Source organism: Rhincodon typus, chromosome 9 (genome assembly GCF_021869965.1).
Source record: "Rhincodon typus isolate 14 chromosome 9, sRhiTyp1.1, whole genome shotgun sequence".
Taxonomy (NCBI): Eukaryota; Metazoa; Chordata; class Chondrichthyes; order Orectolobiformes; family Rhincodontidae; genus Rhincodon; species Rhincodon typus.
In genome coordinates, this window is record NC_063340.1 from 89,534,461 (window position 1) to 89,551,510 (window position 17,050).

Here is a 17,050-nt window from a genome sequence, read left to right on the forward strand (position 1 = left end):
GCCGAAGGGCCTGTACTGCGCTGTAATGTTCTATGTTCTATGTTCTAAAAGGTCACCAACACCTTCTTAAGTAAGTATGAATGTCCACATCCTGAGAATGTTCTTTCCTAGGTGTAAACATTAAGTTTTCTATGCACAGCAAGATCCCACTGTCATCACCAATGTGAATAACCAGCTTGTTTTTTCTGATGCTGATCCTGATAAGGTGGCAGAAACATGTTGGAGAATGGATTTGTCAACCAGGAACAGGTGAAATACACAGAAATACACAACAGCCTTCAAACAAAATAGGTTGATAAATATTTGAAAAAAGGAACATGCAGGCAGGTTACTGACTGTACATCACTGAAACAGGCCATTCAGTCCATCTGGACCATGTTGGTCTTTCCACTCTATGAGCATATCCTTCCATCCCTTTCAGTCCATAGATTTAACTAACTTCCTTGAAAAAGGTCCATGCTTTTCATCTCATCCACTCCCTGTTGCATAGAATTCCATGCCCATAGGGAATAAAGTTTATCCGGAATTTCTGATTGGACGTATGTATATCTATCCTATGGGCCTCAGTTTGAAACTCAACCACACCTCCTCCAAATTTGCCTTTTTAAAACCCACCACAATGTTAAAGACCTTTACTGGGTACCCCTACTGAATCATGTCTTTCTGAGAGCAAAGGGCTCTGGCCTGTTTGCTCTTTCCTATATTTCGACTGAGTCTGGCTGCCTCAACTCAATAAGGCTGTATTGTGGATGCAGCCTCCAGTGATGGGTGAGAAGGTAGAGGGCAGTGACCTGGTTTTCACAGCTGTACCCACCACCAGAGACAAACTGTAGATGCCCCAAACTGCAATGCAGTCCCACGATGCAGTCTGGTGTCATACTGACACATCCCATCACTCCCTTAAAGTTTCATTGCTGTTAGACGGTCTTCAGAAGCAGGAACAGGAGGAGTCAGTTCAGCCTCTCAAACATCACCAATTCTCTTGCTCTAACCCTCAACTCTGGCCGTTTTTCCAAACGTCTCCTTATACAATACAAACCTATCGATCTCAACAGCACCAAATAACCGTTAGCATTCTCAGCTTTTAAATTTCTACTTCCTGACTAACCTTGAATGACCAGGCTCTCGTTTTAAGGTTATGACCCCTTGTCCTGCACCAACCCCACCCAAAACAACAGTATGCACGCAGGTACAGCAGCTAGTGAAGAGACAATTAGTGTTCCAGCCTTCACAGCGAAAGGATTAGAGTGCAGGAGCAAGGATAGCTTGCTGCAACTGTACAGGGGCCTTGGTGAGATCACACCCTGGAGTGTTGTGTGCAGATTTGGTCTCATTTATCTGAGGAAGGATATTCTGGCTGTGGAGGGATTGCAACAGAGGTTTAACAGACCGATTCCTGGGATGGCAGGACAGATGTGTGAAGAGAAACTGGATTATTTAGGATTATATTCACTTGAGTTTAGAAGGATGTAGGGGGATTCTCATAAAACCCAATAAAATTCTAATGGGACTAGACAAGGTAAATGTAAGGAGGGTGTTCTCAATACTGGGGGAGTCCAGAACCAAGGCCCACAGTTTAAACATACAGGGTAGGCCATGGAGGGCACAGGTGAGGAGAAACTTCTTCAGCCAGAGAGTGTGGAGCCTGTGGAATTCTCTGCCACCGAAAGCAATTGTGGCCAAAACATTGAATGTTTAAAAGAAAGAGTTGGTTATAGTTCTAAGGGCTAAAGTGATCGAAGGATATGAGGAGAGAGCAAGAACGAGGTTATGAGTTGGACAATCAGCCACAATTCAATGATAGAACAGGCTTAAAGGGCCAAATGGCCTACTCCTGCTCCTGTTTTCTATATTTCAAAGTTTCTCACTCTCTAAACCAACAAATCCTATAAAACCACATCAAAGCAGCCTCTTATAGGATGTGGGGGGTAAGGGCTACCACTAGTGTCCCCTCTGACTTCACCTGCGAGATGTGCACCCAACTCCAGCTCCTCACACACTGTATTAGGGAACTGGGCTGGAGCTGGATGAACTCCAGACCATTCGGGAGGCCGAGGGGGTGATGGAGAGGAGTTATAGAGAGGTATCCCTAAATTACAGGATAAAGGTAGCAGGGTGACCGTTAGGAGAGGGAAAGGGAATAGGCAGACAGTGCAGGGATCCCCTGTGGCCGTTCCCCTCAACAATAAATATATCGCTTTGGATCCTGTTGGGGGAGACAACCTACCAGGGAAAGCCATAGTGGACAGGTCTCTGGCACTGAACCTGGCTCTGCGGCTCAGAAGGGAATGGGGGAGAATAGGAGAGCGATAATGATAGGGGATTCACTGGTTAGGGGAACAGGCAGGAGATTCTGTGATACCGAGCAAGACTCCTGGATGGTATGTTGCCTCCCGGGTACCAGGGACAGGGATGTCTCGGATCGAGTTTACAGGATTCTTAAGGGGGAGGGAGAGCAGCCAGAAGTCATGGTATACATCGGTACCAATGACATAACTAAGAAACGGGACGAGGAAAGTGAAAAGTGAATTTAAAAAAACAAAAAGTTGGCTTTCATTGGCAGGGGAATTGAGCTTAAGGGCCGTGAGGTTATGCTGCAGCTCTATAGAACTCTGGTTAGACCACACTTGGAATATTGTGTTCCGTTCTGGTCACCATGTTATAGGAAGGATGTGGAAGCTTTAGAGAGGGTGCAGAGGAGATTTACCAGGATGCTGCCTGGACTGGAGGGCAGGTCTTATGGGGAAAAGTTGAGGGAGCTAGGGCTTTTTTCATTGGAGCGAAGAAAGTTGAGAGGTGACTTGATAGAGGTGTACAAGATGATGAGAGGCATAGATAAGGTGGATAGCCAGAGACTTTTTCCCAGGGTGGAAATGACAATTACGCGGGGCCATAATTTTAATGTGTTTGGAGGAAGGTATAGGGGAGATGTCAGAGGTAGGTTCTTTACACAGAGAGTGGTGGGCATGTGGAATGCGCTGCCAGCAGTGGTAGTGGATTCAGATACTTTAGTGACTTTTAAACGACTCTTGGATAGGCACATGGAAGATAGTAAAATGTAGGGTATGCAGGGTAGTTTGATCCTTGAGTAGGATAATAGGTCGGTATAACATCGTGGGCCGAAGGGCCTGTACTGTGCTGTCCTGTTCTATGTTCTATGTTCTTAATTACTTATACTCGAGGGAAGCAATAGGAGTTAGTCGACGAAACTTGCCTTTGTAATTTAACCATTTACAACTTTATTCAAAATAAAACAAAATCAGAAGTTGCTGGAAAAGCTCAGCAGCTCTGGCAGCATTTGTGGTGAGAAATCAGAGTTAATGTTTCAGGTTGCGTGACCCTTTCTCCGACTCAGTTTTGAGGAAGGGTCACCGGGCCCGAAATGTTAACTCAGATTTCTCTTCACAGATGCTGCCAGACCTGCTGACCTTTTCCAGCAACTTCTGTTTTTGTTCGTGATTTACAGCATCCGCAGTTCTTTTGGTTTTCATTAAAAAAAGGTCTGTTTCTGAAATAGGTATTAATTTAGACGGTAAAAAAGCCATTAAATCATAACACTAATTGCAGAGACTGGGCAGTAATCTCTAACTGTTCCAGTTTTATTTTTGAAGGCTGTTCTATTTTTGTTCAGGTATTTTTGAGGTGTTGTTGTAATTTCTTTAATGTAAATTAGTTCTCCATTTACTGCACAGCTGTGAATAGACAGCAATTTCCTTCCTAAATCGGTTAATACCACAATCGTAGAGTGCCCTTTCGTTTGTGTTTTTAAGCCTTTGGCTGCAGACAAAAAGCTTGGAGAGTGTTTAAAGATCGCACAGCAGCGTTTCTGGAAAATAAACAGCAGATGAGCTGCCAGGAGGCTGGGCATGTGATAGGAAATCAGCAATCACAGTGAGTGAGTGGGTAAGTGAAAAAGCCCTGAGGGAAATGCTCAGTAAAGGCAGCAGCTGGCAAAACACAAAGGGAGTGGCTCAGTCAGCCAGTGACTGTGTTTTAAACCACAGTTTAAGAGGCCTGCTCAATTCGAACTGCAACCACAGCCTGCTGATCATCCTCAGTTCCCCAGGTACAATTCTTACTGAACTGTAAAGGTTGCAGCCCTAGCCTAGATGTAGCTGAGTCTATGAGTATTCAGCATATGTCAGAGAGAGAGAGAGACAGGATTCAGTGATTACCCTGGTTTACAGGCCTCAGTGAATTATTTTAAAGTCTATATCAGCAGAGCCTGTTGACAGCTCATGCCCAGTAATAGGAAGCAAATGCTGTCTCTGTGTGAGCGTGTGTGTGTACATTTATCCTGCAGCAAATCCTCAGCATCGCCAGGTTTGGAAATAAACAGAAAATCTCCAAGATGCAAACGGGTTAACGGCTGTACAGTTGTAGTGGTGAGAGGGAGGTTGTGGTTGGAAATGAGGGGTACTGTGTCTGAGAGGGAGGGCAGGGTCAGGGGCTGTATTGTGAGAGCGCTGTAGGATCACAGGGGTTGTAGTGTGAGAGAGTGGTGAGGGACAGGCTCCTGGAGGGTGTGGGGGTTATGAGTTGATTAGGGGATGTGGAGGGAGAGTGTTGGTGGGACTGCAGGGATGAGAGGAAGTCTCCTGTTCCAGGGCCTCACTGTGCTCTGTAAGAGACTAGGGATGGGCAATGCTGGCTCAACCCTTAATGCTAACATGTCAAGAATGAATTTAAGAAAACTAAGAGGCTGTCCTTCTAAGTGGCACTGTTTCAATAAAAAAAGGCACAGTCCAGATAAAGCTGCAACAGAGAAAGACTGAACATATTGACAGAGAAAGAGGGGCAAGTGAGAAGTTATTTCGCACAGCAGGTTATTGTGGCTTTGAACATGCGTCTGGAAAAAGCAATGGAAATCAATTTGAAATTTTAATAAGGAATTAAATAAATACTTGAAAAGGGGAAGTCGACAGGGAGTCGAGGAAAAGGGTATGGGAATTGGGAGTAATTAGGTAGCTCTTTGAAAGAGCTGGCACAGCCACAATGGGCTGAATGGCCTCCTGGGTTACTGAAAGCATGGACTTGAAATGAATGGAACTCGAAAGCCAGGCCTTTGTAGAAGTTGGAGTGGGGATGAGAGGGTGGGTGTGCATGGTGAGAGATTCTGTGTCAATCTTGCAGGGTCCGGGGGAGGTGGTAATGTGGTCCCACATCTTCCTGTTGGCCTTGCCAATAATGTCCCCTCAAAACCACACGCCTATACACCAACCAGAAAGATCCCACGCAATTTACATGCATCTTGACCCTTGTGTGCAGCCTTACAAAAATCTAAAGGGAACCTCTTGGGTAAATTGGCCATGTGCGCAGAAAATGTAGATGCCAATTCTCCAGGAATATCCAGCGATTTCCTAGAATTGAAAACTAGTCTCTAGGGTAATTTTGAATAATCGTTAAATATTTAAATAAAATTGTCTTCATATCATTTTCTTGGACCAATTTATCTGGGGTATTGGATGCCTAACAAAGTTTTATTTCACTGGGATTCAAGATAGATCCAACTTTGGGGATAACAGTCTGATTCCAGTTGGGGGATGGGTTAAGAATGACCAAGAGGATGGACAAATAGCAGGAGTGGGCCGGTTCAAGGTGAAAGGTCATGAAGACATAAGAATACCCCAAAGAGATTCCCCAGAGACAGTGACCTCTGGAGGGGAGGCAAGATCTAAGACAGGTGAGGTTCACTCTTTTCCCAAAGAAGGGGCAGAGCTCAGAGAAAGCTGATTGCTGGCGAACAATCATTGCAGAGACTAGTAACATGGCAGCCCCATATACTCGACATTAACTGTGGCAGAGACACTGTCTCTTCACATGGGTATCATGATCTCGTCGAATGGCAGACCAGACTCGAAGGGCTGAATGGCCTGATTCCATTCCTGTGCCTTATAGTTTATGGGAACAGGAGAGCGGGAGATGGGGAGTAAAGGAAGACAAGTTGACTGACGGTGTGGCTGAAGAGATGGAAGTCGAGGGAGTGGGTAAGAAGCGGGCTGGGGACGAGGCTGGGTGAGTAGTACACGGACAATGGCAGGTGAATGATGGCTGGAGACCATGCCACTTATTGGAGGTCAGTGAAGCGTATGTGGTACACAGGCAGATCACAGGATGTGAACTCTATTTGATAATCAGATTTTACAGCGAAAGCACTCTTACCTCAGAGTCACAAGGTTGTGGCTTCAAGTCCCGAGTAAGAGATTTGAACCCAAAGGCTGTTTCTCCCGGTGCAGTACTAAAGGAGAGCAACACTGTCAGAAGTGCCATCATTAGGTTCAGATTTTAAACTTGGACCCTCTGGGCTTGATGTAAATGATAGTATTTTAAAGGAAAGCATGGATGTTCTCCCTCGCGGCCTGGCTAATGTTTATCACCCAATTAAGAACATAAGTACCAAGATCAGAAGTAGGCCATTCAGACCCTCGAGCCTGCTCTACCATTTAATATGATCATAGCTGAGCTCACCTCCGCCTCAACTTTACTGCCTGCTCTCCATAAACCTTCAACCAATTGCTGAATTAAAATCTGTCTACTTTGTCCTTAAATTTACTCAATGCCCCAACATCCACCGTACCCTAGGATAGTGAATTCCACAGATTCACAACTCTTTGAGTGAAGAAATTTTTCCACTTCTGTTTTTCAGTCTGCTAGCCCTTATCCTGAAACATCACAAAAAGAGAGAGCTTTTCATTAGGAGATGCACATTTGTCTACTTTTTTTTTGTCTTTTTGACACTTTGAAGAGAACCCTTTCCAATCCCAGCATTACCATTCCCAATTCCAGCCAGTCCCAGCATTATCATTCCTAACAATAACAAAAACTTCCATTTAATAACGTGAGAGTTTAGTGAACTCAGAACGACTCAATGTATTTTATGGAATTCCCTCCTCTGCTGGTCTGTACATCTCCCTGCCTTAGCTCACCCTCTTCCCTCCACTCCCATCACAGCATCCAGCCATGTCTCCATCAGGATACTGCCATTTTGACCAGGAACTGGCCTCTTTACCCCACTCTCCCTGTGAACTCTAACCCCCTTCCTATTTGATCTTTCCAAACCACCTTTCAAACCTCAACCAACCTGCGCCTCGTCACCACTTGGCCCTGAGGTATTTTTACAGGGTACGCAGTGTTTTAATGCAGGAAATGCAGTGAGCACAGCCAGCTCCCACAAACAGCAATGTGATAATGACCCAGATGGTTGTCTCATTTTGACAGTTGAGGGCCACATGATGGTCAGACCCCAGGGAGAATTCACCAGCTCTTCCTCCAAACATTATAAAGGACCTTTTATCCCCATCTTAAAACTCCCGATGAATGCCTCATCCAAGAGCTGACAGCTCAGACAGTGCTGCACTCCCCCTGTACTGCCCTGGCTGGATTATATCTGAAACCTGTGCAGTGTAATTTCTGCCTGAGTGGTGAGAGAGCTACACACTCTGCCGCATTCGTCACCGTCTCCCTTCTGTCTTTGATTAAACCAAACGTCTCTGCCTTTGTCGACAGCATATTAACTCGATCACCATGTCGGCAGAAGGGGCCCAGGTCGTGGCAAAGGTCAACAGCAGCATCAATATCCTCAGTGCAGCAGAGGAGGTGAAGGCAGACCTGGAGATGATCATGAAGCCCTATGCCAACTGGGAAGAGTTCCTGACACCAGGTCCTCTGTCCATCGCCATTCTAGGGGAGCTGATATTCATTTCTGCAGCCGAGGCCTTCCAAGTGAATCTCAACGTGTCTGGGAAAACATTTCGCTTCCTACAGTACCCAGGGTCCTTCCACGCCTGCCTGATGCAGGTGAGTGACCAAGGATGGAAAGCCTTTAACAAAGCTCACAGGAATATGGACCAGATCCGGCTCTACTCCATGTTGGCTCCGAAGCATCTGGCCAGCGCTGTGCAGGTGCTGAGCCGCCAGGACCCGAAGGTGGTCAAGGCCATGCTGCCCAGCCGACTCAACAGCATCCGAAAGGTGTCAGAGCAGTGCCAGCAGCTGGCAGTGTCCGTCGAGGAAGAGTTCACCTCGCTCATCGAGCTGGTGCAGGAACTGCTGGAATTCTGTGCCAGCTCCCGTACGGAGCACCATGCATCCCTGGAGCAGGTCAAGCAGACACTGGCAGAGTCCCAGTTCCGGAAGGAGGCAGCAGAGAAGGAAAAGCAGAGGGTGGAGGCGCAGTTCAGCGACATGTGCGTCAAGATGGAGGAGGCCCGTGCCGTGTATCGAAAGGCAATGAGGATGATCCCGACCGGGAAGAACCTGGTTGGGATCTACGTCACTCAGTCCCTGCTTGACTTGACAAACAGCCTGGCTACAGAGCTGGTGACGATGGGCATGACCGAGCCCCTGAGCCTGGCCCTTGAAATCAGTGAGACAGCAGCACGTCACATCAAGAAGAAGGTGCAGAAAAAGAAGGCACCAGGCTCCACAGATGAAGACGAGGACGAAGGTGAGAGCTTGGGGCAATCAACCAGTGTCTACCTGAAAGGGATGGAGATGGTGATGGCCAGCGCCCTCTTACAGGACCTCGTCTCGGAAAAGGGGACCATCGACACCAGCAAGTTGCCCAGCGACAGCTCACAGAGTGGCAACTCCATGGACTGCAAGCTCATGTTTCAGAGCAGCCTGAGCAAGATCGAACAGGAAGGGGACTGCAGAGCCAAGAAAGCAGCGGTGAAGCTGTGCGAGGACGGGGTCACAATGTGCGAGAAGCTGGAGGAGGTTGCCAAAATAGAGAAGCCCAGTGAGGCCCAGTTGGAAAGCCTTGCCACAGCCATCAAGGAGCAGAACGCCAATGTTCTCAAGTACCTTTCAGACATCAAAAGATCCACTAACACCCCAGCCTTTGCTCCTCAACCACCAAATCTCACTCAAGCTGCCAACCTGGAGAAGGTAGAAGAAGGTCTTTCCAAAATGGTTCTTGATCAAGCCTGCTTTAAGGTAGAACAAGCAAAAACCCAACTGGATTCAACCAGAGAAGAGTACCAGAAAATGTCTGAGACAAAAGAGAAGGTGACTAAGGAGCTCGATGAGATCTTGATCACTATGATGAGGTGTCAAGTGAAGGAGATAGACTATGACACAACTCTCAAGCTGCTTGTGATTGGCCTGGATGCACTGAGCCAGGTCAAAGAGCAGTGGGCCAAGATGAGCAACTTCTTCCAAATGATGGCCAATCTGATTCAGGTCTCTCTCACTGACACTGTCACACAGTTCACCAGTGACAGCGAGGCTTACGAGCCATTCCCAGGATATTCTGAAGATGCTTTTGTCAAGGACATGATCTACACAGAAGCCTTTCAGGCTTGCAACATTGCCAACCTCTGCCACATGATCTCAGGGACTTATGTCGAGATCTCTCAGAAGCATCTCAGGGACCAAATCTCCAGTTTAGAGACAAACATCAATATGAAGCCCAATGATCCTATGTTTAATGTGAAGCGAAAACAACTTCAGGAAGGCTACATTGCCGCAAAGGAGGCAGTCAATCAACTGGTCATGAAGAACAAACGGGAATTTGAAATTCAAATACAACAGAGGATTGATAGCATCAACTCCACATTTAAAGGTGCCCTGCCTCTTACAGAGAGACAATAAGGCACAGTGTGCAAGAGCAGTTTGAAGGAAGACCCTGAGGTTCCTCTACCTGACCGAATGTTGCAGACAGCATGTGAATGTGCAGCTATTGTATGAAAATAATGCCCTAAATTTTCCTTGTTGTCCACTCCGAGAAAGGTTCTGCTGAAGTCTTAGTTCTGGTTAGAATGTATCCAGTCACCCATTCCCTCTCCCACCAGCTGATTGACATGGATTTGAGCAGTTCCATGGAAGGGATGTATTGGTTGGTCTCCTGACCAGGAGAGATTTATCCCTGGTTCACCATTCCGGATTGGCCTCTTTTTGTCTCCTGGGAAGAATCTGGGTTCTCTGTGCAGAGGAGGACCCAGTTCCCAGCAAATATCCATGAGGATACAAGTCGAGTGATTCTTCTCCTCCATGTCTTCTTTTCTTGATAGAAAATCTCAGTACCTATCCAAACAGGAAGGCTTGCTTTTCTACTGTGAATTCACAGATTCAACTAATGAGACTCAGTAGGCATGGTCAGCAACTGCTGTTCACGTGTAAACCACACACCATCCTGACTTGGATGTACACAGCCTTTCATTCACCTTTACAATATCGAAATCATAAACCTGCTGAAAATGAAGGCCACACTTGCATTTATCTAGCACTTATCATCAATACTCCAGAACCTTAGGGACTTATCATCACCATGAAGCATATGTCCCAGAGCTTCACAGTTGCTGTACTCTCTGCCCTTTGCGAAGGAAGATCTGCAGCTTATTTGTGCACATGCAGCTTGATAATCCGTTCTGGTGACGTTTGTTGAGGGATAAATGTTGGCCGGGAGATTGGAGAGTATTCCTTGTTCTTCTTCTTTAACCATTCCATGGGAATTTCTCTGTCCGATGGAGAGGCAGGGTATTGACTATCTATTGGGCATTGAGGAGACACCTTCATCACACCTAGCGGTTGAAGAAGGTGGCTCATCACTATCTTCATAAAACTAACTGCTGCTGGGAGATAAATGTCATCAGCATCCACTTCCCAAATAACAAATGAAGTTGAAATGTTGATCATCCTAGAAGTCAGGTAGTAAACTCAAAGTGAGTGTTCTGGAGTTTCATGTTCCTTAGATTGGCACTACAGTTACATATGGGAGCCAGAGTAAAGGCTGTCTCCAGATGTGAAAGGATTTAAAACTTTCCAAAATAATGTTATTTCTTCGAGATTTTCAAGGTTGCTTGAGCTGTGGTAACCAATTCCAGATGAACACAACCACACCCTCTGAAATGGGTGATTGAGTGTAAAGTCCCCATTGGGAATGACTTTCCAACATCTTTCAAACTTACACTGTCCTTGTTCAGGTATGATGTGGAGGTGCTGGTGTTGGACTGGTGTGGACCAAGTCAGAAATCACACGACACTACGTTATAGTCCAATGGGTTTATTTGAAATCACAAGCTTTCAGAGCATAGCCCCTTCGTCACCTGATGAAGGAGCAGCGCTCTGAAAGCCGTCATTTCAAATAAACCTGTTGGACAATAGCCTCGTGTTGTGTAACGTCTGACCTTCTGACACAGTTTTACATTCAGGTACAATTCACCATTGATGGACATAGGCTGAATGTTCACTCTCAATCAGGAGCCAATCCCTGAGCATGGGGCTGGGTCTGGCATCTCATGAATATGGGGTGAGGGCTATGTCCCACCACACAAACAGCGAGCAGTAGCAATCACACTGGGCAGGCAATGGGGCATTGAGTTTTCTGCCCATCCCCCATTTCCTAACACTGACAGGAAATGTTTACAGATGTCTAAATATTCCACCAATTTCACCCAATCCACCTCTGGTACAGCCCAGTGGGACCAATACTGACCGAAATCTGGCACAGCCCCTAAACTGCGTGGTTGCAAGGTGTTGGCTGGGATAATTCTTCATCAAAAATCTCTGGCCTGATTTCAGTTTAGATTAACATATTAAAAGTACACTTTCTGATCCCTGTTTCCTTTCCAAAAGAACCATGGTATCTTTGACATTCACCTGAGAGGGCAGGCAGGAACTTTTTTTTTTCAAATATCTCACATGGTCAGTTACCACGCTGCTGTTGCCAGCTACAGCTGAGAAAATGTGCAGTGAGGTGTGAAGGGCAGGGAGTTCAACTGGGAATGGAAAGGACAGCTAAAGTAGGAATGAGCACTGTCAATGTTTCACTCTGAGAAAATACCAACCTCATTGAGCTAATATTCACTGTGAACAGTTGGGAACTAGAAGGAGAGAGAATGGCAATATGTTACAAGGCTGGATTCCAATGTGTGAATTCTATCAGCTGTATTTCATGTATTCTGACAAAAAGGCAAAAAGATGTTTTAATAAATGATGATGAAAAGACTTTGGACAACTTAATGACAAAAAAAATGTCAACTTGAATGTTAATGTGGCTATCTTTTCGAACTGGTATTGTTCAGAAAGATCATATAGAATCCCTACAGTGTAGTGTGGAAGCAGGCCATTTGGCCCATCAAGTCCACACTGACCCTCTGAAGAGCATCTCACCTAGACCCACCCTATCCCTGTAACCCTGTATTTCCCAAGGCATAATCCATCCAACCCGAGGGTGGAATCAAACCCAGGTCCCTGGCACTGTGAGGCAATAGTGCTCAACACTGAGCCACCATGCTGCTGCTCAGAGAATGGTTTGCAATGACCGGGGGATATCAACAAAACAAAAAAAAAGTTTAGGGCTATTTTGCTGCCTGACCTGCTGTGTTCCGCAGCTCCACACTGTGTTGACATTAGGGTTATTTTTTTTTGATATCCCCTGGTTATTGTGAATCATTCTCTGGGGGATGGCACAGTGGCTGCACCTTGGTCATTCAGTCCCTGGCTCTTCTTGTCTCCCATTGGGAAGAGCATGGCCTTCATTGAGACAGTTTGACTGAGACCATGAGTCGGAATCCCTGGCTCACAAAACCCATCAGTTCTCATGGCACAGACCAGCACCACGTTTCTGTGGGGTGAGGGCTGAGAGGGAAAGTGTAGACCTGCTCCCCAATTGCTTTATTTCATTTGGGAATTTCCAGCACATTTGCTGAGAACCTTGAAAGAAAGTGCTCATAATTTTTGAGCGTTTGCTGGAGAATGATTGATCCCCATTATCAGTGACACACATCTCACCAACACAGCAGAGACAAGGCCTCTGTTCCAGCAACGTTTGGATATTTTCTAACCAACCTGTTCAGAGATGTTTTGCGCATCACTGGAGCAGATGGGACTTGAACCCGGGCCTCCTGGCCCAGGGGGAAGGACCTTACTGTTGTGCCACAAAAGCATCACCAGCAGTTTCTAAGCTCGTCCGCACGAGGTAATGATCACATGAATCCAGTGCAGTCACTTCCAAACAGTGGGCTTGTCTCATACATAGAGTCATCGAGCTGTACAGCATGGAAACAGTCCTTTCTGTCCAACTCATCCTTACTGACCAGATATTCTAAATTAATCCAGTCCCAATTGCCAGCATCTGGCCCATATCCCTCTAAACCCTACCTATTCATATACCCATCCAGTTGTCTTTTAAATGTTGTAATTGTACCAGCCTCCACCACTTCCTCTGGCAGCTCATTCCACACACGCAGCACCCTCTCTGTGAAAAAGTTGCCCCTTAGTTCCCTTATAAATCTTTCCCCTCTCACCTTAAACCTATGCCCTCTAGATTTGGACTTCATTACCCCTGGGGAAAAGACCTTGACTATTCATCCCATCTATGACCCTCATGATTTTATAAACTTCTATAAGGTTATCCCTCAGCCTCCGACACTCCATGGAAAATAGCCCCAGCCTATTCAGCCCTTCCCTATACTTGAAATCCTCCAACCCTGGCAGCATCCTTGTAAATCTTTTCTGAACGCTTTCCAGTTTAACAACATCCTTCCTATGGCAGGGAGACGAGAATTACATGCAGTATTCCAAAAGTGGCCTATCCAATGTCCTTTACAGCTACAACATGACCTCCCAATTCCTGTACTCGATGCACTGACCAATAAAGGCAAGCACACCAAATGCCTTCTTCGCTGTCCTGTCTCCACTTTCAAGGAACTCCACTTTCAAGGAACTATGAACTTGCACTCCAAGGTCTCTTTGTTCAGCAACACTCTCCAGGACCTCACCATTAATTGTATTAGTTTTACCCTGATTTGCCTTTCCCAAAAGCAGCACCTCACATTTATCTAAATGCTCCACATTGGATGTCTGTTGCCCTATTCCATCATATTCCGAATGATTCAAAGGTTGTGGTAGATACACTTCACCCCTCAAACAGTCCGAATGAAGTCACTGGCAAACACAGAAGGCCAGAAATTAATTGCCCGTTGTCTGAGATTTGGGTGAGTAAGGGTTACTGTAGGGTGTACCATGCCACACACTGCACATGAGCTCAGTTCCTGACGGATGTCAGCACATTCATCATTAGTCAGCAGGATGTGCTGAAAGGAATCCAGGATACTTATTCACAGGACAAGGGCATCGCTGGCCAGGCGGCATTTATTGCCCATCCCTAATTACCCAGAGGGCAGTTAAAAATCAACCACATTGCTGTGGGTGTGGAGTCACATGTAGGCCAGACTGGGTAAGAATGGCAGTTTCCTTCCCTAAAGGACACTAGTGAACCAGATGGGTATTTTCCTGACAATCAACAATGGTTTAACAGTCCAGCGATAATACCACTCGGCCATCGCCTCCCCCTTGAACTGTTAACATAAAGGTGAGATCTGACCTGGATATGGAGCTGAGAGAACAGGAGCATCCACCTCCTGGTTCCACATTAACACAGCAGGTTACAACTGCCTTATCGTCTCCCACTCAGCTGGTCTCTCAACCACTGGATTCACCTGTATCCTTTCAGCATGGCCTCTGGAGACATGGCTGGATCCCACTGTTTGCCAGTGAGACCAATGGACCAATTTCCCATGGACCAGTTTCCAGTGGACCAGTTTCCAGTGGACCAGTTTCCAGTGGTCCAGTTTCCAGTTGACCAGTTTCTCGTGGACCAGTTTCCCGTTGATCAGTTTCCCGTGGATCAGTTTCCAGTGAACCAGTTTCCAGTGGTCCAGTTTCCAGTGGATCAGTTTCCAGTGGACCAGTTTCCCGTGGACCAGTTTCCAGTGGTCCAGTTTCCCGTGGACCAGTTTCCCGTGAACCAGTTTCCAGTGGTCCAGTTTCCAGTGGACCAGTTTCCCGTGGTCCAGTTTCCAGTGGTCCTATCATCACTTTGTTGAGTGTGAGCAGGAGTCACACACCTGGATCAAAAACCCACATCCCCACACAATGCAACCTGTGGGATTGTGGGACTGCCAGATACCATAGACGTTGACTTTAGTGAATTAACCATTCAGAAAATTTCAGCCGAAATGTCATAACTGATTAGTTATGAATTTGAATCTAGAAATAAAATTCTGAGTTCAGTAAAAAAAGAAGTGGCTGGGAAGCTGACAGATGGATGTTGTTGTTCAGATAGCAATGGTGTGCAGTGATATAGGGAAAAGGTGGGATATTGGCTCTAGGTAATAGACTCAGTGCAAGTATGATGGGCTAAGTGGTCTCTTTATTGTCATAGAGCTTTACAGCATGGAAGCAGACCCTTCAGTCCAACTCATCCATGCTGACCAGATATCCTAAATTAATCTAGCCCCATTTGCCAACATTTGGCCCATATCCCTCTAAACCCTTCCTATTCATGGACCCATCCAGATGCCTTTTAAATGTAGTAATTGTACTAGGCTCCACCACTTCAGCTGGCAGTTTGTTCCATTTAAATACCACCCTCTGCATGAAAATGTTTCTCCAACCTTTCCTTTTATATCTTTCCCCTCTTGCCTTAAACCTATGCCTTCTAGTTTTGGACTCCCCTACCCTGGATTCAGCCTATTCATGCCCCCACATGGTTTTATAAACCTCTATAAGATCACCCCTCAGCCTCCAACACTCTAGGGAAAGTAACTCCAGCCTATTCAGCCTCTCCCTATAGCTCAAACCCTCCAGCCCTGGCAACATCCTTGTAAATCTTTTCTGAACCCTTTTAAGTTTTACAACATCTTTCCTACGGCAGGGAGACCAGAATTGACGCAGGATTCCAAATGTGGCCTAACCAATGTCCTGTACAGCCGCAACATGACCTCCCAACTCCTATACTCAATGCACTGACCAATAAAGGCAAGTGTACCAAACGCCTTCTTCACTATCCTGTCTACCTGTGATTCTACTCCTTCTGCATCATGATAACTCTGTGACCTTACCACACACTGAATGCAGTAATTTTAAAAATAGGCAGCTTCCCAGCTCCTATTCAAAGACTAGCAAGGGTTATTGATAGCCCTTCTGAAGAATGGTCACTGGACCCGAAATGTTCACTCTGATTTCTCTCCACCGACGCTGCCAGAGTTTTTCCAGTGATTTCTGTTTTTTTGCTTTTGTTTGTAATAATTGCTAGCCTCGTCAGTGTTGCCCGCATCCCGAAAATGAATGACAAAGAACTTGGGTGCATTCCAGTGTCGAAGTAGGTCATTGACAATGCAGTTAAAGTTTGGGAATTTAATAGGCTCATGCCATAGGGTGATGGAGCATAGATCCTGTTGTGTGGTTGTCTGAGGTAACTGTATGAGGCTCCCATTACAAACTGGTGGAGAAGACCACTCAGGTTGTGCTTCACAAGGAAACTTGTGTAAGAGACGTACCCTCGATGAGCCATGGGAGAAGCACCTTGAGAAGCAGGCTGTCTGATCTCATTAAATGGTGGAACAGAGACTGAATGGTGGATTCCTCTTTGCTCACGGGCCAAGCTAAACTTCTTGCTGATGAGAAAAGAGCAGAAAGTAATGAAAGTCACTGATTCATTGACCCAGAGTCACATCTGATTCTGGCCTGTGTCCAGTTCAAAAAAAACCACAAAATCATTGAGCTAATCAGCCAGTTAAACCCTTTGGAATGATTAGAGGATGATTCATTTCTGTGAGAACTGACTGACTCCACTTCCTTTACTCCTTAAAAGATTCTCTTCCCCTTTATACTATCTTGCCCTATTCTTAAACTGTACAATAACCAACTCATGATCAACAGAATGATCAACTAATGCTCAGTAAATTCTACTAACTTCAGATTGAGGCAGATTGAATTGGATGATCAGTTGTTTAAGATTCTCTTCTCAACTCCCAATATAACCATCCCCTCAATTAGCTAAGAAGGTCAGATTATTAATCTCTATAACTCCTCATTGCCACTGGCTGTGAGGAAATGTATAGCATTAAGGCATACTTAGGAGGCACTATCATTTTCCTCATGCTTCCTTGCTCTAATTAATATAAGACCTCCAGCTTCCTAATAATTCTGTTCCTAACAGGACTGTGGAGAAAGCTACACCACATGGACTGCAGTGGTTCAGGAAAGCGGTTACACCGCCAGCTTCCCAAGGCCAATGAGAAAGTCTTAGCCCAGCCAAAAT

The 17,050-nt window shown here is 45.8% G+C and overlaps 1 protein-coding gene across 1 annotated transcript in view; it reads left to right on the plus strand.

Moving 5' to 3' along the window:
- LOC109937707 overlaps window positions 1-11,949 on the plus strand; it is an 18,478-nt gene extending 6,529 nt beyond the window's left edge. Inside the window, exon 2 of the mRNA XM_048600958.1 lies at window positions 7,507-11,949. Within this exon, the coding sequence (XP_048456915.1) occupies window positions 7,525-9,594 (2,070 nt within the window). The 5' untranslated portion in view covers window positions 7,507-7,524 and the 3' untranslated portion in view covers window positions 9,595-11,949. The remainder of the gene's footprint in view (window positions 1-7,506) is intronic.
- Window positions 11,950-17,050: the final 5,101 nt, after the last annotated feature.